Below are 26659 nucleotides of genomic sequence, written 5' to 3'. Positions count from 1 at the left end.
CTGGTTTGAAAATGCAAGTCTGTCTCAAATAAAACTAAACAAAAAAAGAAAGTGAAAAGAAAAAGCAAATGTTATGAAGGAAACAAAAGAATGACCACCAATGACACGTCCAAAAAGCCAAGGCTGCCCACTTGATGAGAAAAAGGCGAAAAAGTCCACATGGTTGAAAATCAGAACAAAAAAAAGATATGACTGCCATGAATTCTAAGGCAACAGACCGCGAAGGATGCAGTGTAACAAACCTTGGCGCCAGGGACACCATCCAATCCTGGGGTACCAACATCCCCCTATGGATAACGTGACATAAACACAGTAGCTTCATTCAGTGCACTTTCTACGTCATGTGAAGACCCACGAAGGGTCAGGGGGTAAAAAATAAAGCTTCAGGATTTAGATAACCTTAGAGGTCACTTCTGAATGATAACATTTTGGCTCACAGGACTGATGGAATTCAGCTGATGTCGAGACACCGGCTGATACCACTGAATGCACTTAAAAAAAAGAAAAAAGTAACCACATACATGTTTATCTACTGTGTGGTATGAATTAATAAATAAATTACAGAAGTGAGTTCTGTAGATTGCATAGCATTGTAAACTGTGCCTTTCTTTCGTACTCTTATGTTACAGTAATATACGTTTACAGAATCCAATGTTATTCATTGGTTTGGTAGTTTCTGGCCGTGCGTTTAATGGCTGTGCAAAGAAAAGTATATCTGAATGAACACTAGTTCACAAGACGAGTTCCCGCCAACCCAGTGCCGTCGCTACCTATACGCGCAATACGCCGAGGGGGGGTAACAAAATGTGCCAAAAAGTGCCAAGCCGACCCTCAAAATAACAAATTTCTCTGCGGCTCTGCCGCTTAATAACGATCGGCCGTGTGTGCGTCCTCACAAACAGCAAAAATGGCCGATCTGGATGAGGAAATAGCAGCGCTCTCGTCGGGAGGGGGGGCAGCACAAATATCCTACGAGTAGGGTAACCAAATGGTCAGCTATGTCCCTGCGCCAACCTGACTAAAAGTTGCCTTATGTTTTGCCAAAACAATTAACCTTCTGACCTTTATAAATTCAACACCACACTAATCTTTGGGGGAAATGTGTTATTATTCCTAGACCCAGACAGATAATGATAGGGAAAACAGTTGGGGGTTCATGTAATTAAAAAAAGATTAATGTATGTAACTCAGTTGAATGTGTGTGTGTTCAACAGGGTCTCATTATAAAGATCTCCAGAACAGGCCATGTTTTGTTTTGAGTGATTCATCGAAGATATTCACAATAACATTTCAAGCTTTTTGTTCTAATCATGGCGAAAAACAATCTCTCTGGTTTATGTTATGTTACAATGTTACAGAGTATAGGGAGTATCCATGCTACACATTAGTAAAAACTCGTAAAAAAATACATTCTGGAATTTTGTATCAACTATCAGCCTGCATATGGGAGTCATTGACATAATGATGAAATTATTGCCTTAATGATGATGGGATCTGATTAAAAACTCTGAGACTGACGAGGTCGGCATTAGCATTCATCCCTTTTGAGTGGATATATCTCTGTCAGATTATTACAGGATCTGCCAGTCAACCTGCCACTGCCTGCCTATAACCCAAGGGCCTTTTGCAACCAACTGCTTATGAGTTGAACTTTCTGCACGAGTGGTGCTCACATACCATAACCAATTCTGTTTTATAGCAGCATTGCACAGCATCGGCGTTCTGTTTCACGGACCCTGGCCAAGGTCCCGTTCCTTGCACAAGCACGGAATTAGGCCCTCAGCTTTTTGTTGTTAACCCATTCTGACCCGAGATCAGATTCACACGAGGTTTCCGCCGGACACACACTGGTCTGATGAACCCATTCTGACCTGAGATCAGATTCTAAAAAATGTCAGTCGTTCTTCGATTTTTTTCAAAAATAGCAGACCTACAAGCTCATATCGCGCCACTCGGTGGCGCGATATGAGCTTGTAGATCTGCTATTTTTCAATAGCTAAAGCATAACATGATGCCAACACCAAAATGGGTGCCCGTTCAGAATGGGTTAACAAAAGTGAACCCAGTATGGCTTTCAATATGAAATGAAATGTCTTTGCTCTGGTTCCCATTATGGACATGCCTCTCCTCTCGTAACTTCACGAATGCACAGTTTGCACACTTGAGGTTATATGGAGATTTTCAAATCGTCTTCATTCGCTGTTCGCTGTTCGTTTTTTATTTATTTTTTATCTAGTGTTTTTCCCCCTGTTGTGAAGTACGTACTTGCCCTTCATCTCCATCTGTTGGGAGAGTAAAAGTGTACTTTTGTTATTAATCGATTGGCGCAAAAAAGCAGCTGAGTGTGCGAGCGGATTCACAGACAGCTCGTCCCGTATTACTTTGTGGTTGAAGTTAAATAGGATAGTGGTTTGAAATCATCACAACCCATGGCAGCACTCCCTTCATAAGAATACAGCAATATGTGACCAAAATAAAAAGACGTCATGAAAGCTCTGAGAAGTGAATTAAAGCAAATCGTTTGAAGATAAACATACATACGTAGGCAGAATAGGCAGATTCTTGCTGCAAACTTTCCAAAGGGGTACTTGACTTCATGTCACAATCATGCTACGTACATACTGTAGAGCATTGCTAAAATAGAGGATGGTAACAGTAACTAAAAGCTATTCGGTCTCTCCAACTGCTTTGAGAGGGGAAAAAAGTGTATACACTACACTACCTTAACAAATTACTTACTAATGGTGGCATGGTGAAAGTTTGATTGACCAGTTACACTGTGAAATGGAAAGGTGAGACACCCGTATCTCAATTATCATTGCAATTAATTAACTGCACTATAAACAAAATGTCAACATGTCTGTCTCTGTGAATGACCTCACCTTCAGTCCGTCAACACCTGGAGGGCCCAGTAAGCCCTGTGAACGAAACACACAAGCGTACATGTGGCATTACATTCAACACAAAATGCAATCTCGCTGGATTGGCCTTGAAAGCAAGGTATGGGAGAATGGTGTTTAGGGTCAAAAACTGTTTGTTAATCTTAGGTCTTTGCAGATAATAAATGTTAATCTTAGGTCTTTGCAGATAATAAATGTAACAGCCGAGTAAAGGTCAATGTACCTGTCTAAATACTTCCTTAGTGTAAATGAAGTCCACACCCACAACACCAGAGGGAGTACAACAAACCATGTACAACCCAGATTCGGCACAAACAAGGGACTAAATTCGTTTCGCTCCTATGCCACCAAAATGTGGAACGCCCTACCAACAGTCATTAAGACATGTGAATCCCTTGACTCCTTCAAAACCGCTCTCAAAGGGCACCTACGGATGGCCGCAATTCGAAACTGGCCTCTGTAAAATCTGAATCCCCCCCCCCCCCCCCCCCACCCCATTTCCCCTCACTGTATATGTATCTTTTCCCTTTTTGCTTCCTATATGATGAATTCCTGTTCTGTTCTTTAGCTACATAGAAGTGTCTATTTGTATGTCTCTAAATGTTTTGATGAATTGAACAATGTGGACCCTGTTGTAAACAAGTGTAATGCTTAATTGGGTCGTCCACTCACAGTTAACAGTCTTTGTATTGAGTTTGTGCTTAAAATGTACTGTAAATTCTACAAACTGTTAATAAATATTTCAATCAATCAAAAAAAGATTACTTTATTGTAAATGACTTCACAAAGACTGAGCAATACTCAACTGTTTGTGAGAGGAGCACGAGCTCAATCGCATTTCACCAACATCTCTCCTCTCAGTACCATGACTCTGCACTTGGTTTTCCCAGAGTCTCGCTCACTTCACTCACTGCACACACTGAAAAACGCCCTAACCACTTCGAGATGCGAACCTGCCAGGTGCCAATAGACGAGGGACGTATACTGGAAAGGCCCACGATCGAGAGCCACTCTGTGCCCATCGCTTTCATCCCACCCCCACTTGTACTTGTCCCTCTAGGTCGCGAGTGAATGCTGAGCTCACAAGATGGGGTCAGAACAAATATCTCATGGCATATTTCAAGACCTGTGAAATCACAGATGACACAGACCGTTTGGGGGGTGGGGGGCGGAGAGCTCAGAGTTGCCCTGCTGACTTATACCGATATAGAAGAGGAGGAGAAAACAGACCACATAGCCTTTATGTTTGCACATTCTCCTTGGATCTTGTTTAGACAGTCTGATTTAGAATCTGGACATGTGACAAACGGGTGTTTAATGAGCTTGCACTCTTTGGCATGGCGGTTTGCTCATGTTGACAATGGGTTAAACAGCGTAATGCTGCCACATGCCCTTCTACAGATATACAGTACGTATCGTACGAGGCATATAAGGTCAGAACTGTTTGAAATAACAGCTATTAGACTAAATGTAGTCAAAACAGTGATTAGAGTAAATGCTAATATTTATGCTATTTTGTGTACCTTGCATTCACAATGGCTCAAAGTGACAAGGAGTGACCTCATAGTGAACAAAGGCACTTACGACCACATTGCGACGTACACCGGGGCAGTTTGAAAGTGGGTGACGATGGGCCGTTTATTTGGACTCCATTCGGCGGGTCAGGGCTCTCGAGGGGCTCACTTCCATTTAGATCAGCGAGCATCTAGAAGTCACACGCAGCCTTGTCTCGTATAACAACAACCGAATCAATCAGCAAGGCGTTGAAACTAAAATAAAAGGCTGTTGACACGGCCCTCCTTGCTGCACTGTGATGTGCACCGGCGGCGTATCTGCGGCAGTGCGAGGCCTCGAGGCCTGGCTTATATGAGCCATTAGCGCGACGGTGTGTCATCATTGACCCCGCTGGCCCCGCCAGCGACGGGAGGGCCTGCCGACAGATGACAGCACAGACAGGAAGTGTCTGATTGGGTTACGTTGGACAAACACTGGCAGCTACCTGATGGCTGGATATGGCTTCCATCTGTTCAACACATCAGCACCGCCCGCATGGGACGGTCCTGGGGCACTCGGCACACGCTTTCTTGTTCACAAACTCCTTTTCTTTCCTCCTCTGTCTCTCTCACTTTTTCCTGTCCGATGAAACCTGGATTGTCTTCAGTTTTATATTCAGTATAATTTTGAAAGACAATTTTATACACGTGTATTGTGATTTAGCTTTCATCGTCAACAGTGGGAATTTGTTAAACGCTCAGTTGTGGACAATAGGTTTACTTACTTACTTACTTTCATTCATTCACTCACTCACTCGCATAAGTGCTATACCCTGGATAGATACCCTTTAAACTATTTCACAACCTTACACGCTCAAATGCAAAACATAATTCAAATGCGTAATATGCTCTCCTATGAATGTATTTATATTATAATTTTCTAATGACAGATATTAATATAACGAAGGGATTTTTTTTAGACTTACCTTTTGCCCTGGAGGACCCTCAGGCCCCTAAAGGAAGACAAAGAAGAAGAAAAAAGATAAACATTTTAGAAACAGAGGAAATGACAGACAGACAGACAGACAGACAGACAGATGAAATATTATGGTCAACACAGCGGAGAGAATGGGTATTGGGTAAGCTTGTGGTGGGGAGCAAGCACAAACCCTTCAGGCAGAACAGAATCACAACCAATCCCTTGTTTTATTCTTGAACAAAGACAAAAAAATGACAGTGTGCTTTCGTTTCATTGAGCTGGACCTGAAACAAGAATCTACAATGAGACCATGAATAAAGAGAGCATTTATGGTGGTATCTTTCATGTTGATCTTACTCTATTTTTCCTTTCAATGTCTGTCAGAATCGTCTTGTTTGACTGACCTGGAATCTGAGGCTATAGTTCAATGCACTGAAGAGAAGCCCATTATGATGTGGCACAATTGTTGGAAAACTGCATGGAAGTAGCACGTTAGGTGAGGCAACACGGTTGGAATTTCAACGCAATAGATGATGTCTATGCACACAGCTTATACTGTACTGTCACAGTGAAACTAGGGGCCATACACCCTTGTGTTAATCACTGGTCCACTTCTAAACTTTCAGAGATAAATCATCACTTTGGATTTTGCTGTGTAACTTGGAATAGAAGCTTCGTAACTGGCAAGTGAAAACACTTAACGTGGAAGAGTCTCTCTCAAAAAAAAGGAAAGTTAATTCCTTCCATCTTGGCAAACAACCCTAAACTAATGTTGGACCACAGTGGTTCATCAACGCCTTCTTGTTTAGCTGTTATGACACGCCTTGTTGGCCAGCGTTTCCGTCTCTGTCGGGCTCTGGAACTCAATGGATGCCATTTGGCTCGTCATCTCGAGCTGGGTCTGTGTCCAGACAGAACCTCCAGATCATGCCCAACAAGTCCATTTACAACAACCCTTCTGCCTAATCTTATCACTCCCTATGCAGTATAATGGGAAAGAAATCCCTGGTGACTGTAAACGCCCAAATACCTGGAAAAAGATATACCAGTATAGTAGGAATATGCTGACACGCCAAGTCGTGCTACATTCAAAAGCAGCTGATGAGGTTGAAAAGTTAGCTTTTCTTTCTTTTCTTCTGGGGGATCAATACAGTGTTCAGGCTTTCATCAACAATTCCCTACACAGGGGCCCTTTTTTTTTAGCTCCACAGAAAATCAGTGTTTTATTGTTGGTGAGAATGCAGGCAGCTGAAAAGTGCGATTTTCTGTAAAGCAGCAACAATGCGCTAGATTGGCTGTTGTTCAAGGTGGGTGGGTCCACTGGGCTGTATGAGGTCAGGTGGAGAGGTGATTCTGGTGTCATAGAAGACGTACGTCCGCCATCCAGCATTGCTTTGTTTTCATTCTGCATGCATAGCGCGTCAGGCGGCTCGACAAAAAAAGGTAAAAACACTTAAATACACTGGCGAATTCTCTTACCCATTTTCTTACTATGTGGGTCAAACAAAGATAATGTGTTTGTTACTGCCTGGCTGTCACTCTGCAATATAATTGCATAAAACCGCCCAAAACTGACAAAATTGTGCGTGCATGTGAATGGGGGCCCTTCGAGCTTCAGTGCCCAGGGGCCCTCAGAGGTGTTAATCCGGCCCTGTCCCTACAGTACATGATACTGTATACAATTAGGCTGATCTATGAAAATCACCCCTTTATGCTATGTTTGCATGTCTAGGAAGCTGGCATGTTAAATTTCCAGCAGCATTAGGTTCTCACACTTACAGTAATAGGTCACAGTTACAACAAATTTACGGTGCATACCTTCTGCTTTCACAAGAAAAACCCTCAATGAATGACTTTCCTCCCTATCGGCCTACCAGAAGAAAAGTTTTCCTCTCAAAAAAGCCTTTGTTAGGAGTCCTCTGGGTAAACATCTTTATGACCCACCGGGTATGTGAGAAAATGTGCCACTCGCTGAAGATCTAATTAGCTTAGCTACATCTGAGAGCACTCAGGAGCTACAGACTGACAAGGAGATTTTTTCCAGAATCTCAAGAGCCCCTGTGTCGTCTTTGCACGGCCCCGTTTTTCTTTCAGCACTGACTCTTGACATTGGCAATATAGAGGTTAAATTCCCAAACAGCTTCACTAAAACTGACATTATTAGGAGAAACGTATCTATTGTGATGCTGTACCGCACCACATGCCTAACATAGTGTACCTAAAACGCTTCATTTAACAACCACAAAGGAATGGAATCCGCAAATGGTTGGCTGGATAGTCCACCGGATGACATTTTAAGTAGAGCATCCGAATACAGCCTATAAAGCACTCAATGTTTGGTCCTTTCATTCATGACTTGGAAACGACAAACAATGAGGTAATTGCCAGGTCAGTTCCCACACTCTGTGTGCAGTTGAACATTTACCACTTGAAGACTGCACATTATTTCCAGAGTATTAACAGAAAATGACACAACAACACAAAAACTGTATTTTTGGGGACCTAAAAGGCTTTCATTGACCATCAGTGAAGGTACGCTCAACTACATTGCAAACAAGCAAAGTAGCTCCATTATAAAAATGTTTTCTCTTATTCAACATTCACAAGAAGGAGAGGATGCTGAACAGTACTGTACAGTATGTATTTGGGCTGCACCGAGCACCATGTATCCAGCTATTTACTTTCAGCGTATTTGCTTGGCTCCTCATGTTTGGCTCGGATATGAAAGGGAACTTAATGTCAAGGACAGCAAGATATTGAAATTGCCTCCTCATTACGAAAGGGAATAAGATCCCTGCATGCATGCCTGCGCTGCATTTGAAGAAAGGAAAACAAAAATCTAAGGTGAGCCACTGATGCATTGTGGGTAACCTCTAAATGAACGGTGCGCAGAGCGAATGCCTGTTATCCTTCCTCCTAGGGAAATAACACCATGAAACAGATGGAAGGCTTTGTTCCGGTTATGGATGGAACACTGCATACAATATCCCGCAGATTTTCCATATTTAGCCTTTTTTGAAGCCAAATCAAGTCCCAAATGAAAACTTGTGTACACGGCTGCAAGCCACCTTCCTAGAGCTGAAGACCCCCTTAATTTACCCCAGAGAGACCTTATGGTACTGAGGATTTTGAATTGAGTCCTGCAAATATTTCCTTTTTCTTCTTCAACCCCCCACCCCCTCTCCCCCTTCGCTTCTGCTCCACAAGAGCTTAATCCTTCTAACCAGGACCATATGTTCTGGAAGGCTGTTGGAAAACTCTGGAATTCACTGCTGCCTCTTTAACAATAGCATCTACATCAGAAACGTTGAGCTATATCAAGTGGGCATTAGAAGTCCTGGAGGCTGCCCCTGAAACGTTGGCTCTGGAATGGCCTCAAAGAGACCTATAACTCATGCTCAATTGTTCTGATCTGAAGGCAGTGGTCAAACACGGTCCTTTCAGAATCTAGCACAAAGAGGAGCCTATCTGTCTAGTCGCTTTGTTTCCACCTAATCCATGTTTGATTTTCGAGTGCCAACGGAGGGCGTGGACTTGTTTCTGGCCAGGGAACTATAATGCATATTCCCTCTCCAGCAATATAACAAAACAGATCAAGATTACGATACCTAATTCAAAGACAATTGTATAAACCTCATCCTCAAATCCACTACCCCCGAACATCTTATTTTTCTTCCTCTCTAAGTCCCGGGGCTTCCAAATAGTCTACAGTTGGCTGAAGGAAACAGAAGCTCTGTCTGAAACTCAAGACATATGACAACCTGCATGAAGTAACTCCAGTGTGTTTGAGCGGTCACATCACATCTACTTTGTTTCTCTCTTTACGACCGCTGAGATGTGTGCGCGCTCATCTCAAGCTGTTTAAAAGGTGGATTGATTCCCAAATGACGCCATTATTCCTTGTTAAAAGTACATTAGTGTCAGGGTGTGCATTTACTAGTGAAATAGTATGCCTTGATGCACAAATTAACGAGAGGAGCATATAGTTTTTCATTCAAGGCTCCTCGTGAGTGCTGCAATCTCCTTTGAAGGGATTCACCTGTACCCTGTTCTGTAAGCATTGGAGTCACTGTAATGCATTGTTATGGGATGGAATGAGTACTAGAATATCCTATTCAAGTAGGACTACTGTTTCTTGACGGTATTAGTCAAGTACAAGTAAGGTTGTTACGGTTGCATCCTGAACCTTTCAATATGGATACATCGTACCAACCAATCTTTAAACGTAAATAATATCCTCCACTCTATGTGACATACAGCTGTAGGTTACTCTGTAATATTTGCCTTTCAAAACTATTTTAGTAATGTACATGACAGGCTCTGGCATATGGATCAGGTAGAGAACAGAGACAGAGAGGGAATGGCACTTTGTTTAATCTTAAGGCCACCCTTTAGCATTCCCCCATTATCTCAATGTTCTTGATATAAATATACAAATAAAAATACATCTCTGATATTAAAGTTACTTGAATGGACCCAAGTGTGCAGAACCATATTTCGTTTAGTACATTTCAGAGCTTATTTGATGGTAATTGGAAGTGGGGGAAAAAAACCTCTCCCTACAAGAGGTTCATGTGTTCGTGCATTACATGTGGGAAAATATGTTTTTAACAGGATTTAATATGCTCTTCATCATAGTACCAATAAATCACTTTTTTAAATACATCTCATAAAATGTAATGTAAAATCAAAAGCATGATGCAAAGACGCGGCTGTTATGATGGAGTAGCAAAACTCTATGAAACCCATATGAAAATTACTGGTGATGTTGAGCTAATAAGATTCGAGTGCCGAGAGGGGATTCAAACAGGACTTATGCCACCATTGGTCGGTTTGCAAATTATACAAATGTGTCCGGGATCAGAGACGTGATGAAGCATAATTTCCCTTAATCACAACATGCAGTTATGAGACCTTTCTCAAAGCAATCAGGGCAGCTCCTCGCTGAAGCCGAGGCACCACAGCACGAGAGAAGGCCCTTTCATTATGGTGGAAATGGCCACCTAAATATAACACTGATGTTAATTAACATCCATAAATGAATATCAAATGGCCTGCCTGCGTGTGGCAAGAGCTTTATGTCTGGATTCATTTTGTACAAGTAGTTGACAATATTCAGCCGTAATGAAACAATTGTCAAAATGAAACTTGGTGATATGAACGAAATTGGAAAACGCTCTCCTGCCTTCGTTTCAAATAATGTACACATAACTCCAAATCCATCTTGGCAGGGTCATTCAGCGGGAGATCACAAACAAAATATGTGTGGAAAAGGGTTTGTGCTTACCGAGGGTCCACTATCTCCAGGGGTTCCTGGATCCCCCTGTCGGAAATATAAAACATCCAATTAATTGTAATCGCCATGGAAGAAATTATCGGTGCCTTCTTGAGCATAATTGGGCGTATATAGAAGCACAGTGAAAAGGGGCTAAAAAGCCTTTTCAATTCAACACACAATACTTTTTCACCAAAGCATAAATAATTCTTTATACTGTACTTGTGTCTGAATGAGCAGGTGCAGAAGAGAAACAACTCACATACTGGAAAGGTGGAATTCAGGGTTGAAACTGTGCTACAGTCTGTATTCAAATGAATTAACTAAGCTATTGCTTACTTTACTTTAGCTGCTATTGTACATTGGGTCAATAAGACTGTCCTGTACGTTTAAGCTCATAGCAGGGTTGTAAAAGTACATTGTACTGTTTGTTTTAATGGCTATTTGCCACCTGTTACATTCTCCACTTTAGAAAGGGTTTTAGCGTTTTTGGATGCACCTGCCTGTTTAGGGTGTTCAGATTTATGGATATTAATCCCTCTGCGTGACTTATTTTCTTAGGATGATCCATGCCACCCTCACTGTGAGCAATTCATCAGAGCCACTATTTAATTCCTTTCCCCAGAGAGAGTTGTCTAATTTCTTGGAAAAACTGTCTCGCTTCAACTGCTGAAAACGAGCAACTGGAACAGTTGAAAACAATAATGACGGAAAAACTTGGAAGGAAACCGATAAACAACACTTAATATTTTTGCACTCCCGCGGCGATCTCCGCCAAAAGAACAAAGATCTTCTGGGGCTCTGGGAAGGTTTTATGGCAGTACATAATTGACAGGCCTTTATGTTCTTTTTTCAGCTTTCTCTCACGGGCAGAGTGTACATAAATTAGTGTGATGCCAATGACAGCCCGAGCACATGGAAACGGTTATAGTTTAATGGAAATCAACCAAGTAAACATAAATCTATGAAGTGAGGCATATTTTCTTTATCTAACCTCTTGTGAGTCAAATAATAATTGTACGAGTCAAAAACAAACTCCAAAATACACTTCAAAATATAATTGACAACAACAGCAGACCATTGGTGCACGTAAACACTACACAAGCAGTGAAAATGATCTACAGTCTCAACGAGGTGCACTGCGTTGCACTGTAAGCTTGTACATCTGCATTCATTTCTTTTCTTTTCAAATTTGCCCCAAATATGGACGCCAGGGGCAATGTGATTAAGTCACACTTCCCCTCACAAGGGCATCAACCTCAGTACTCACAGTTACACCAATCACACCTCTGGGCCCATCCTTTCCTGTGTCTCCAGGGGGGCCCCTCGGCCCTGGAGGGCCCGGCGGCCCTGGGGGGCCCGGGGGCCCAGCTTGGCCTTGATCTCCCTGTGTAGCAACAGAAGAGTAGTTACACTCAAGAGGAAAAAAGTAACTTCCCAAAAGACAGCGGTAGAGAAACAGGGATCACTGGCAACACAAATAATTTTGGACCTGACAAAACTTATTAATTTCACAATAAAAATAATGTTTGGATGGAAAGTGCTAGTTGTATTCCACATCATTTTAAAAGCTCTGTGGACGTTGAATTGCCTTTTTTATTATTTGTCTACACCACACAAATTGTTATCAATATCACCTTTAATTCTGTGAAAACAGTTTTTAAATTAGCACTCAGGATGTTACTGTATCATGGAGGCAAGTTTGCATGTCTGTGTGCTACAGCTGAAGTTAAGTGCACGGCCGTTGATTAGATTTATGGCTAAAATGTTGAGCCCTTCCACAAAGGGCTTTCCCAATTGGAATTAATGAGTTGAATAGTGCTTATGCTTACACTGACTTAAAAAAACATTTGTCGCCACAATTTGTCACTGTTGGACTTCAACAGCATGGGGTGAAAATAATAGATTTTGGTCCATTAGTGTAATGGGTTATAAGGAATACACCAGAAAGAAATCATTCATAGTGACTGTAAGTGCTGCAAGGCTATAATTCATTTCACCATAACACAAAGGTAAATAAATACAATTCTCCATATTTGTCCAAGACTAACTTACACTTGGTCAAACGACAAAAAAAAAACGTTTAAGAGAAATGTGACGTTTTTGCCATTCGACAAAGTTTAGATTAGCCTTGAGAGTCAGACGATACACAGTGAAACCCAGTGTTAATTTTCCCATTTGTACGGTAAGTCAGAGAGTGTACAACTGGAACCAAATGGACTGGATTACACTGTATAGACAATTTGGAAAGTCTGTCTAATGGCTTGCATGCAAACTGAGAGGAATGGACGGGCCAGGAGGAGACATCAGAAGACAAGACACTGGCAAGATGAAGAGAGAGAGAGAGATAAGTGTGAGTACACAGCCACTACCTTAATGAGCCGTCTCTTTATGAGCTGCTGGTCAGCAGAAAGAAAGCCATGATTGATCTTAGGGAAGACCATCTGAGCAGGTGTGTGAGGTCAAGAGGTCGTAGGTCAGAGATGAGAGAAGTTTGGCAGAAGGATGAAGACCCCAGTAGAAGAAGAAGAGCAGGAGGAAGGAAGGCAGTAGGTGAAAAAACAGAACAAATAGAATCTGTTAGAGAGGTCCGTGCCCTCTGAAACCCAATTCAGCGCCTTCACGGACGGACGGAGAAGTACACACTTTTCCACCGCGGAGGCGGTTTGATTCCGGAAGTCTGGACTTGGTTTTTTGGAAACCAAAGCCCATAATTACCACCTCGGGGGTGCTGGGGGCGCCACACTGGGCTCACAGAACCAGGAAAAATGGGAATCTCTCCTCCTCTGTGAAAGCGCTGTCATCATCACAATAGCACGCGCTGCAAAGTCAGACCCTGGGAGCAGCACACTCAACATGGGCTGACCTCCTGAGGGGAGGTCATTTTTTAGCCTGGTTCCTTTCAAGGGAAATGTCCCACTAGTCAGCTAGTGTCCACTGAAATGATCCAGAATCATGCCTCCTTTCTGAAGCAAACATCCAAGTTCAAATGGGTGGCATGAAATCAGATGTAATTGTAAGTGTATTTAACACAAAACGACCACAGAATCAAAGCTAGAAGGTGAATTGTAGCTACAGTATGAGCTCATTTTAAGGTTTATCTACTTTGTTTGATCAATTATATTTCACTACTTCCACTTATTTTTTAATTTTTTTTTTAGAAACAATGAATATTAGCCAGCTCAGGCCTTCTTAGTTTAGACTTTAAAGTGTGGATTCTGGTTCCAATCAGCTACACATTTACCGGGTTATAAAAATCTACCGATGGGGTAGATTTGTTCGATGGGGCTCTTGGCATCTACTGCCGGTAGCAGTGGGGAAGAGCATCGTTGATTGACTGGCCATGATTAATTGGATGAGGTTTCTTGCCTGGGTCTGCTCTATCATCAGGTCTTGCAGAGAGAACCTGACAGTGAATAATTTACTCCTGGCGTGTGCCGCCCCGAGGTCGGACTGAGCGGCAGCGAGGCTGCTGCCACCACCGACAAACCTTGACAGTGAGGATCTGATTGCTGTGCAAAGCAGCCAGCGTGGGGAGACCGGGCAATCCCTATAGGGGCAAACAGCAGAACAATGCACAACACACGCATGACATTTAAAAAAAAAAAGGAAAAACACATTACTTTAAAAAATAGGACGTCAAGCACCCAAATTCCATCCTTGTTATACCAACTTCAGGATGTGGACTGGCCCAGTGTTTTATAATGGAGTGCCCACAATTACTTGGATATTTTTATAAAGTTTTTCAATTATTGGTTGTAAAACAGTGGGAACAGCTAAATGCTGGAAAGGGGTGAGATTTAAAAGAAATTTCATGGAATTGTCAAATGCCAACTACACAACAAACATTGCTGTCAAGCAATTAGTTTTGAGGGTTCTCGCTGACTCATGCCAAAGCCATTTCAACTCAGACACAAACCGAATTGTTCATGCAAAGATGATTAAAAAATAATAACTCCCATGGAACTTGCCACTTCCTTTTTCAACACATCTATCCAAATTCGCCCTATACCTCAATTTTTCCATGTAGCTAACCTATGCCCCAGGTAGGGTGTTAGATTGACTGTTCAATGTCCATATGACAGTTGGCTAAGTAGCCATTTCCTACTGTAATACAAAGTACTGGTTGAGACAAGACAGAACACTTGTTAGAACGATTACTATAGAACTATAGAACAGATGATATAGCAAAAGTGGAATTCAGACGTTGACTGGAAATTCAATCAGATGGTTTCCCATTTCCTTGTCAAAAATCATAATGACAGTTGTGATCCACTCGTGAAAAATGAACCATGCAACCAACACACCATGCATTGCTTGTTAAGGGAAGACTAGTTTATAGATGAACGCTATAACTCTATAGTCAGTCCACTATATACCACATTTGGTCACAGATGGGCATTTGTATGTTCTGCCTGGTTAAACACATTCCTGTAATTTCCATTGACCCTCATCAGTCATTTTTGGGGGGAGACAGTCTATACTGTGATGACAATATGAATATATTTGTAGAAATATTTGATTCCGGTTTCCATAACATGAGGCCACTTACGACTGCCAGATGCTACAGGCATAAGGAGGGTTCCTAATACAGATGAGTGTCACGGTTTCATGCATTATGTTCAATAAAACATGAAACTGTAATATTATACAGAACATTGCTTATCAAAAAGATTGAATGTGATGTTGTCTATCTGGAGACATTTTCATGTCACCAACATTGGCCAATTCTGCAGATGTTCTGCCCAAGCAGGCATCTAAGCTCAGCAGCAGATATTGTAGCCCTTGTGCGGAGAACCCATGGGTTTGAATACAATACATCTTACGAATTGCAAGGGCACAAATGAAATGCAAATTGATACAAATGCATGTGAATTTGTTTATTTTGTTTGTTTTGTAACACTCTTCTGAGTGTATTAAGTATTGGGGAGATTTTAATGAGCACTGACTTGAGTATTATTGTGCATTTATTATACTTTTCCATAGTTTAATTCACAGATGAATGTGCTGGAATGAGGCCATCGTTTATGTTACCCATAATTCAAAAATCATGGCTCATTAAGGACATGGTATTCAAGGCACTGGCTCAACTTTGCAGCATGAAAGACAAGAGGATTCTCTTACACTGCAGACAATGGCCACGCTGTGTGTAACTGGGATTGCCACACAAGTATTTCCCATCAAGCTATTTACAACCGCAGGCATCTTGAAGACAGAATGGGAGCCGGGCACACAAGTGCTGGATTAGCAGGCCGGGGCGAGGGGGTCGGGAGAGGGAGAGGGGTGCTCGACAATGCAAAGAGTCAGGGTATGGAAGTTTAGTGTTGCTTGACCCTTAACGTGCAGACTGGCAAATGTGACAGCTCGGCCGGGGCTCGAGACAGCTAGCTTTTTCTTTTGACGAATGGGTTTGATACATAGAGTACATTCACAACGGGAGACAGTGGATCTTGAGAAATAATTCCCCCCCCCCCCCCACCTTTCACAGCATGCCAGCGATGTGTGTAAACTCTTGTCGTACACGGTCAGCTGGCTCAGCCACGGGTTTGGCTCTCATCGACCTGGCTGACACCACCGGTGCATGTTCAGGTTTTGAGGGGCGTGACCGCGCAGGTGGATGATCATCTGACCAAAGCAACAAGCTTATACTGTATAGCTCAGGGGTGGTCAACTTTGACCATGGAGAGGGCCACTATATTTCCACACTCACTCCAGAGGGCCACATTGCTGTCGTAGCAAAAATAGCAGATCTACAAGCTCAAAACGCGTCGAATTGAGATCATGAATACTTTTTTTGCTATTTTTGAATTGGAATCCTTTAAAGGTATATTCAGTGATTTCACTCAAAAAACATTAGGTTTCGTTTTTGGCTGTGGGGCCCAGCCTTTCGTCCAATCAGGATAGAGAGTCAAAAACGAAACCTAAGGTTTTTTGACCCCCAGGGGTTAACTGGGGACAGGGAGGAACTCCTTATATGGCCAGCACACTCTATAGTAGGGAGGATTATCACAACAAAACAAAAAAATAAGTGATATTTGAATTAAGTGAAATCACTGAATATACCTTTAATTATACTTGTGTTGAGCATTGAGCTACTAATTTAGACTGAAGCATGTTTGCATGTTGTGGAATTGTAACAGCTGAAACCAATATTATATCAGTATTCTGATATTAACCTGAGGGCCACATTAAGTGAAGGTGGGGGCCGCATGTGGCCCACGGGGCCGCCAGTTGCCCATGTATGCGTGTATGTAGCTTCTCCCGTCACTACAGGGGAATTAGATTGCTTGGTAGCGAATAGGTGTGGGTTTAGCTGCGACCCTGCATGGTCTCTGCACTGATGTGCAGTGTATTGTTATGGGTGACAATGGTAATGACATGGTGGTTGACAGAGAATCCTAACCATTCACAGACTGCTGTTTTGTTTCTCCCCGTTCCAAAACGGATGTTGGTTATGTGTTTGCCTGCAGCGGGATGACTGTGACCGTAGTAAACAAAAAAAACCCATATATGAGAACATTCAGAAACCGCTTGGCGTGGAACACAGGCCAGATCCAATGTCACTGGCACCACAATCAGCGCACGCATGCACGCACGCACCCGAGACCCCCACCCACATATTCCCAATATATGGATTTGATTATCTACACAGATACATATGACTTGGAACGATACATTCATTTGACTTCCCTGCAGTGGTGGAAAGTAACATGTCCACCACTGCAAGTACATTTGCTCAAGTACTCTAGTATAATTTGGAGGAAACTTTACTTTACTTGAGTATTTTCATTTTTCAATACTTACTTTACTTACTTATCTCAGAGGTAAATAATATACATGTAATACGTCTTTACGATAATTTGACAACTTTAGTATAGTATACTTTTCAGATTTAGATTATTACAAAACACACATTATCCACATAAGCTCTATTTTATAGATCTAAGCTCATAGATCAGTTCTTTTTTAAAGACATTGGTAGTTCTACTTTGGTAAGTATATTTTGATGCCAATACTTCTGTACTTAAACAGAGCATTTTCTATAATGTGGTATTGCTACTTTTACTTAAGTAAAAGAAAATCTGAGTAATTCTTCCACCACTGGTTCCCTTTAGGCTTGGCATCTATCAACCACATTGTCAAACTCGTCTAAAATCTAAATTTATTTCAGGGCTTCTGATTTCAGACAGCAGGATGGAAAGTGCGTCTTTGTTCGTGTAGTTGTGTGTACTGGAAATTGAATAATGGCCGTAACATTTTGGGGGAAGATTGGTCAAAATCCCAAGATCTGAACTTGAATAGTTAATGCCTGTGTCCAGTGCCAATGCACTGGACACACCTCTGCAGATCGATTTATTTTATCTAAAGGTTTTAGTTTTTTTACTGAATGGCCAACCAATTCACAAACCCCTTGTATTGTATGACAGCTGTAGCCGGTGCCATACTTTTAAAAGAACACACACCTATTACTGTTTGCCATTGCTAGCAACGGCAGTACATCTCAAAATGGGCTCTTGAGCAGGGGCCACACAGTTTGTGTGCACTCGACAATGTATTATTTGCTGCCTGCTTACCCTTTGAACTTTCAGTCTCACCTTCGACTTTTACACTGACTAACTTGGTGACCCTGACATGTGGGGAACATGGAGAGACTGTCTGTAAGGACATTCTGGTGACCCTGACATGTGGGGAACATGGAGAGACTGTCTGTAAGGACATTCTGGTGACCCTGACATGTGGGGAACATGGAGAGACTGTCTGTAAGGACATTCTGGTGACCCTGACATGTGGGTAACATGGAGAGACTGTCTGTAAGGACATTCTGGTGACCCTGACATGTGGGGAACATGGAGAGACTGTCTGTAAGGACATTCTGGTGACCCTGACATGTGGGTAACATGGAGAGACTGTCTGTAAGGACATTCTGGTGACCCTGACATGTGGGGAACATGGAGAGACTGTCTGTAAGGACATTCTGGTGACATGTGGGGAACATGGAGAGACTGTCTGTAAGGACATTCTGGTGACATGTGGGGAACATGGAGAGACTGTCTGTAAGGACATTCTGGTGACATGTGGGGAACATGGAGAGACTGTCTGTAAGGACATTCTGGTGACCCTGACATGTGGGGAACATGGAGAGACTGTCTGTAAGGACATTCTGGTGACATGTGGGGAACATGGAGAGACTGTCAGTAAGGACATTCTGGTGACATGTGGGGAACATGGAGAGACTGTCTGTAAGGACATTCTGGTGACATGTGGGGAACATGGAGAGACTGTCTGTAAGGACATTCTGGTGACATGTGGGGAACATGGAGAGACTGTCTGTAAGGACATTCTGGTGACATGTGGGGAACATGGAGAGACTGTCAGTAAGGACATTCTGGTGACATGTGGGGAACATGGAGAGACTGTCTGTAAGGACATTCTGGTGACATGTGGGGAACATGGAGAGACTGTCTGTAAGGACATTCTGGTGACATGTGGGGAACATGGAGAGACTGTCTGTAAGGACATTCTGGTGACATGTGGGGGACATGGAGAGACTGTCTGTAAGGACATTCTGGTGACATGTGGGGAACATGGAGAGACTGTCTGTAAGGACATTCTGGTGACATGTGGGGAATTTTGAAATATTTAAATAATACAAATATTGACAGTTTGCATAATTTGCATTTATATCGGTCCTTGCACAAAGTCAGTACTGGGACTGAAATTAGCCCACACTTCAGCTAACAAGAGTCAAGGTTAGGAGGAAAGTCTCCTATTTCACCTTCGTTAAGAAACTCGTCATAATGCTGTTCCACTACATTTACCTCCTAATCTAATGCGCAAAGTCAATATGCTATCCCGAGAATTTAATGTGATTTGGTGGTGACCTAGAATGGTTATATGTCTCCAAAGCACAACGTACGTGCATGTGTGCCTGCGCACGTGTGTTACATTTTGCCTGTTAGGAGACATGTTTTCAATAATTGGAAGTTATTGAAATGATAAACAATTTAAAATATTCTCTGTAAACTAGATAGGAACTGATTTCTGGTACATATTTGTTTACTCCTGATTCTCAAAAGCAAAAATGTATTTAAAAAAAAGGGGGGTACAAATGATGGTGATTATTCAGTCTATGCATTTGTAATGATAACTCAATATATTTAGCACAATCAGAAAATACTCTCTAGGAGCTCGGAGCTCAGAAATATTACAATATTGTTTGTGGACCATTGGGCCATCAATCAAAGGGCTGGCTGGCTGTCATATGAGCGGTGTAATATTAGATCCGTGTCTTATTAACCGGGAGACCACAAATCACATTTTAGAGGGTTAGTGACTTGTGAATCACATCACATAGTGGTTCAATGTGCTCAGCCAGGTCAAGCCGAGTTGGAAGAAAAATATGGGGATAATCCGGTGACGTCTGCGTGGGATTCAGTACAGACGAGAGAGGGCTTCAGACAGAGGGACAAACTTCCCTGTTCTGTCAGTCATCTGTGCTCTCTGACCTCCACCGTGCTCTCTCTGCCCTGAGGGGGGAATCAATTACAGCCACTCTAAGTGACCATGACCCTCATCCAGGCGTCACCTGGATGATGGTGACGGATGCAGAGAAAATCAGCCCTGCGTCACAATAGTGCATGTGAATTGTGCTTTTTGTGTGCGAATTTCAGTTAATGCAATAAAGTTTAAACAATCATGTGCAGTGGTAAAGTATGTTTTGGAAGAGGGCTAAATTGTCAGCCTTCAGCTGTAAAAAAAAAAAAAAAAGGCTGCTCACTCTGGCACAAATCAGCTCGCTCACTGCAAAGGCTCTGCGAGTGAGATGCAGTAATTCATTTTAGAGTTTGTCAAGCGAGGAAAAGCATTCACATCATCATCACTCAGAACGCGCGCCTTTAACGAAAATGTCAAACTGGCGAGCTGGAAATGATTAAAGGGCTGAATGTGCCGCTTTGCGTCGAGATTTGAAGTGAGTCATATGTAATTACAGAGACATGGATAACACTTAGGGTTTGATTACAGAAGATATTCTTGTTATCTTCACACAGTAACAATACACACTGGTGTGCCGACCGTGAACAATTTAGAGAGGGGTAAATAATACCAACTAGGGGCAAAAAAAAATGTGATTAATATTGCATTTTAAAAGTATACCATCCCATGGTTTTCGAAGGTATTTGCCCTTTCGCCGAGCCACTCTTGATTTAGAAATTGAGTCGTGAAGTGCTTGTTGTGTTTGGCCAGAGGGGGAAAGAACAGTATCCAAGGAATTTCATGCATCTCAAACCTTTTACCCACAATTCTTCTGAGGGAGACATGCAGTAACACCAAGTTGCATTCGCCAGCCAATCATGAGCGTACAAGAAGTCAGCGTAAACCACATACCCGCGGTCCCTGGTCGCCTTGATCCCCCTGCAAAACGGCAGAAACACAAGGATCAACCAGACACTCAATGTACAGCATAGCACATGCCCACACTTGCAATCACATTCTCTTAATGATCGTATGCACGCACCCCCCCACACACACACACACACACACACACACACACACACACACACACACACACACACACACACACACACACACACACACACACACACACACACAGTGTGTTGACGCACACCAAAATCATAAGGGATAATTCAAAACACATTGATGAGGAAAAATAATACAGGCAGCCTCAAGTATTCATTGCGGTTGAGAGTAAAATCACTTATGATAACACAGACTGACATGAAAAGGGTATATGGGAGAGAGGGTGATGGTATTGGGTTTAGTAAAACATACTGCACTGTAGGCCCACTTTCCCTGACAGATGGATGCCTAAAACAGATCCCTAAAAAGATATCTCCCCTGCTTTTCTGGAGATTTGGACAACATCTTATACAGAACAATTCAGTAATATTTTGTTCTTGTGTGTGTGTGTGTGTGTGTGTGTGTGTGTGTGTGTGTGTGCGTGCGTGCAAACATACAGTATATGTGAGCGTGTGCTTAGGATGCTTTTCCCCAATCAGCACTTGACGTGCCAACCTGCTGCTGAATTCCCAAGGTGTCCGAGAGTTGGGCTGCTTTTCTAAGAGTTTTGATTGGGTCAGATCACACAAAATGTTGTGCTATATATTCACCACACTTAACTCTCTCTATAAGCTGAGTTTTGCTTTAACAACATCTGTAAAATGGGCTGGTAAAAATAACAATGTACCACAGCTGTGAGCTTTTGCTCAAACAAGTGAATGTAATGCCTATGAACAATGTCCAAGTCTTGGTTTAATGAGAAAATAGTTTCTCAAGAAAATAGTGAATGACCATAGGATTGATGTAAACTTAAACAGTGGACTTTATTCAACTTGGGTGGGAGAGGGAACACAGTTGTTTCTAGTTTTTATCAAATTGTGGATGAAGAGGTTGAAGTTGAACAAGAGGAAAGAACATGGACATGGTTATCAAGCATCAGTTATTCATTTACCTGTATGGAAAAGTTAATCTAGCTTTGAAAAAAATCTAGTTTTCTAAGGCATGCTCTCAGATTGGGAGAGTATATATTATTTCTACTTTTGATAAGCACCAAATGCAGAACATCCCACTTGTTCTTTACAGGTTTCAGAAAATCAGTATTAACTGATTTTGACCAGAGAGCTTTGTGAAAGACTGAAAGATTCTACAACCTTTTGCCATGACCAAGCACAAAAGAATGGTACGGTGTTAATTAAGTATGCCTTTAGTGCCCTAAACAAAGAGTCCACAGACTTGCCTCGCAAACGATTGTTGGACCTCAGACTTCATGTGGTCAGTCATCTATGACGTCAGTAATAGACATATAGTATCTATGATGATGTACAATGCCAAATTTGGGCAAGGTTTCTGCCTGATCAGAGCCCCATTGGCTTTGATTATTAAAGTGAAATGTTTAAAAACATAAAAGGTCTGTGCCAAGATGATGAGGTGCTGATCAGGCCAGCGGTTTGTGAGATTAGCTCCATACACACAGACACAAAAACATAGACCCTCTCATACTACAGGCTAGCCTCCCGCAGAGCCACGCCATAAACAGGATTTCTATTTAGTTCCTATAGTACGTGTTGATGTCATTGACAGTCTGTGAAAAGTGCTTGAACACCCAATTTCTTTCCCAGCCTTCAAATTGTCCAGTAGTAAATTCGAGGCATGCACATTCTTTTAGATATCTGGTTTAGGAACGAGCGAGACAAACTGAGCCACTAATTTCCACTGTGTGTAAATGGTCAGACATCGACTGTGTAAATCAAGGGACCTTGTGTTTTTAATCTGCCCAAGCAAGAAGTATGCATGGTCACAGACGGGTCCCCAAAGTCGTGCAGACTTATAAAGAGACAGTGTGGTTATTTTCATGCCTGGACGCTGTATTATTGAGAAATGCTCAGAGAAGCATTTGAGGACGTAAGTTTGGGCTCTCTCGTGTAAGGTTAATGATGTACTGTGCTGTGAATTTGTGATAAATGTATGGATTTGAATGTGCGGAGACTGGGACATGAGGAAATGTGTGGAGGCTGGGACATGAGGAAATGTGTTGAGGCTGGGACATGAGGTTGCATTAGCAAATACATATATTTGTGTAGTTAGTCCAAAATACAAAAAAAATAAAAATACATTGGAGAAATGGGTCAGGGATTTCGATTTCGATAATGATTTCTAAGTGCATTTCATTTATAAAATATCTCAACAATAAAAAGATAAATAAAATATTAAAATCAAACTCATTAAACTCTTACCTTGTCACCCTGTGGACCAGGAGTCCCCTATTGAGAGAAAAGGAGACAAATAAAAAAACATTTTACCAGCGGTTTTAACTAAACTTCTTTGGGGAGACATAAGATTCCTAGCCACGCCAAATTATATACTGATTGCACCAGGAATGTCACAAACAACAAATCCAGTGCAATCAATCACACAAGTGAACCAGAAATGTTACAGAGTTGCCACGCAAGGCATGAATAGCACTAATTTCAGTCATTAATATTCTTAACATTGGTGAGGAAACACAGTTTCACGCCATATTGACTGGTAAGCTTATACAAACATACAATAAAATAAAAAAATTAAAAAATTAGACGAAATAAACTCCATGTTTACTCACGGGCACAACTCCAGTAATATCCAACCAAGTATTGAAGTACATCATAAAAACGTGCTCTGAATCATGGAAACACTTGTGTTTTTCAGGATTTTTCTTTTTAATACACCGCAGTTTTTGGTGAGGTAATTGGCTGTTCTGCATTCCAATTTCTGTCAATCAATGGGCAATTGGCTCCCGGGTGGGCCATGTAAAAGGTCATGGGTGAACTAGAGTGTTTGATGGCGGGGTGTGCATCCATATGCTCAATATTAAAGGCTAATGAGCTTGTGTTGTTCTAACCCAATATTTTAAACTTTCAGTACAAGGATCCAGCATGCTTTTTTGGATTTCTCCTTCACAGAGGCTGTGATCTGGGGGGAAAAGTTAAAAAAAAGCTTATAAAATACGATTGCAAATAATATTAGAACAGTGTTAGTGGGCTGACCACCACATGCTTTCTGTAGTGATCCTGAGATCAGAGATGATGAAGAAAGGCAGCTCTAGCCTTTTTATCAATGTCCATCCACCTAACATCATATAACAGTTTTCATGGTTCAAACAAAAAACTCTAAACTATGTTTCTGTAACAAAGTTTTAAAAAGGGACAGGCCTTGCCAACAGTAAGATTAATAAAGATATGTTTGGTTTGTGTCCATATTTTGACCGCACACACACCCACCCACACCCCCACAGAGAGAGAGAGAGAGAGAGAGAACACTGTAATCCTTCAATTGACGGTATTAGAAGAAGATCTGTGTTTTTAGGCTTTTCCCCGTGTACAAGTCCAATGACCCAGAATAGGCCTGTACAGTCAGCCCCTGCGGTACGCTGGCACTCAATCCAACAGTATGAAAATGGAAGCACTCCAGAGGTATTCCAGCCACTTTCTTCAGCCAAGTAGTACAGAACGCCGCACTGGGGAAAGTGGGTGCCAGCCAGGTCTTTGCCCTTTCAGCCTCTCGGTGGGTATTTTCTGATATGCAACTACCTGGTCATTGAATGTACGTACAGCTAGTGCATTAAATGCAGTAGTGTGCGTAAAGCACATGCTGTTTTGCCTCGGGTTACCACAAAGTAGTGACCTCATGCAGCACACACGGGTATGTTTTTGCATTCTCCCATCAATGCTAATCTGGGGCAGCTGTGTGGTTGTGGTTGATTAAGGGTTGAGGTGTCTGAGTAACCCAAATCTTTATTCTACCCAAATCCCCATGCAGCAAGCTATAGCAGGGTACAGGGTAGACTCATACAAGTCATGGGGGGGCTTATGGGAAATGTAGTTTGAATTTGGTCTTGTGGTGTTTTTAGCTGGTCATTTACACTTGTAAACACAAAATAGTGTCATTATGAAAACATTATTTAGGATTACAGTCCCCTGAGGCTGAATCACAGATTGGGAGGGTCTACTGGAAACGATTGTGACTTTTGACTTCAACACTAATCTAGAACCATACCAGAGGCTTTGGATGGTTAACAACTTTATCCAGTCTGCTTCTTCAACAGGAATGCAGCCAAATGGGTCAACGCTGTAACAGTACTGACAAACATTGAGCACAACAACTATGTGGCTGGCTGATAGCGACATTGTGAAGTCTACAACTAGGGAATGCACCGACATGGAAATTCTCGGCCGATACCGATGTTTAAAATATCAATTTAGCCGATACTGATACCGATATTTGTTTATTTTATTTTTGGTGTTATTATTTCAGTCTTCTAATCGCGTATCAGTAGTATCAGTAGTTATTGTCCCTAACCTTACCTTTTTGTAGAGAGAGTCGTCAATACATAACTTGAATCCTGAACATACAGCTGAAAAATTAGTTTATATATTTTCTAGCATTACACTGCTAATGTTACTGTATATTTGATATATTTTACGGAATGCATTGTTAAACAGGTTCTGGCCAGCAGAAGATAGTGGAAAGTAATTGAACAGCACTCACATTAGATGAAATGAGATTTGGGTGTGTGTGTGTGTGTGTGTGTGTGTGTGTGTGTAGCTGTGTGTGCACGTGCGTGCATGCGTGGGAGCAGACATGTTGGGGGGGTAGACATTGACCTATGTAAAGTTATTAGAAAGCACACTGAGTGTTGCATTTCCATAAAAGGGCAAAAGAACATGATATTTTGCTTACTGTGGAAAGAAATGAAAATAACGAAAATGGGTCCACATGCGCTCACTATATATTTCAACCTAGTTTTGATTAAAAAAAGACGTAGGAGTGATGATGAACTTGTCAAAGTTGTTAAGCATCCATGCTTATAGTTTGGCAAGAGACGGGAGAGCTGTGATGTACTAATATATCATGTTCCCATAAATAGCAACCGTCACTAAATCCATGAAGCATCAACGGTATGAATCGAAAAACGGAAACTTCACAACAGTTGATTTGTGCTTCCACTTGGCATATGCTGCTTCGAGTACACTGAACCATATACCGTACTGTATGCTCCATCTATCAGGCTTTTACCCAGAAAAAACATCGTTTTTTCTGGTCGCAGTACATCTGGAAGTGCTTCCACTACACAGCCTGCACCTGCTCATTATACAGCCCATCACTTGCACATCATTGGGACAGGCAGGCGTCCACTGGAGCTTGTCCAAAACAAGGTTTGGGCGAATACAGTCATGGTCTTTCATAGAGACAATTAAACAGTCCTCTAGCTGTGAGACTATTGGGAAGGGTTTAAGTACACTTTGGGATACTGCTATGGTGCATATAAGTCAATGTAATCTCTGCAGGCCTGTCGTTGCAGCGTGCCCCCGGGGGAACACTTTTTAATCAGCATTTGTGCTTGTTAATTGCATCCTTTACTGCTTTCACACTTCCTTTTATCCATGGCTAGGCATCCAGAAGGCATTCCACGGCTCATCGAGTTAACAATGATAATAATACATTTTATTTGTAACTT

General features: G+C 41.9%; 1 protein-coding gene across 2 annotated transcripts in view; it reads right to left on the bottom strand.

Annotated features, from left to right (window-relative positions):
• Positions 1-26659, bottom strand: part of col25a1 (collagen type XXV alpha 1 chain) — a 193051-nt gene that overhangs the window by 42507 nt on the left and 123885 nt on the right. The window contains exons 4-11 of one of the 2 annotated variants that reach the window (XM_083788970.1): positions 23400-23426; positions 21034-21060; positions 14138-14197; positions 11918-12034; positions 10660-10695; positions 5380-5406; positions 2883-2918; positions 243-287 (exon numbers count right to left, since the gene is read on the bottom strand). In XM_083788970.1, coding sequence (XP_083645096.1) covers positions 243-287; positions 2883-2918; positions 5380-5406; positions 10660-10695; positions 11918-12034; positions 14138-14197; positions 21034-21060; positions 23400-23426 — 375 coding nt within the window. Of the gene's footprint in view, positions 1-242; positions 288-2882; positions 2919-5379; positions 5407-10659; positions 10696-11917; positions 12035-13019; positions 13092-14137; positions 14198-21033; positions 21061-23399; positions 23427-26659 lie in introns of both variants that reach the window. The other variant, XM_083788971.1, reaches the window with a different exon arrangement.

This window comes from Protomyctophum parallelum (assembly GCF_964188405.1).
Source record: "Protomyctophum parallelum genome assembly, chromosome: 18".
NCBI lineage: Eukaryota > Metazoa > Chordata > Actinopteri > Myctophiformes > Myctophidae > Protomyctophum > Protomyctophum parallelum.
Note: the sequence above shows the minus strand (reverse complement) of the source record. Positions and strands in the feature narration are given on the sequence as shown.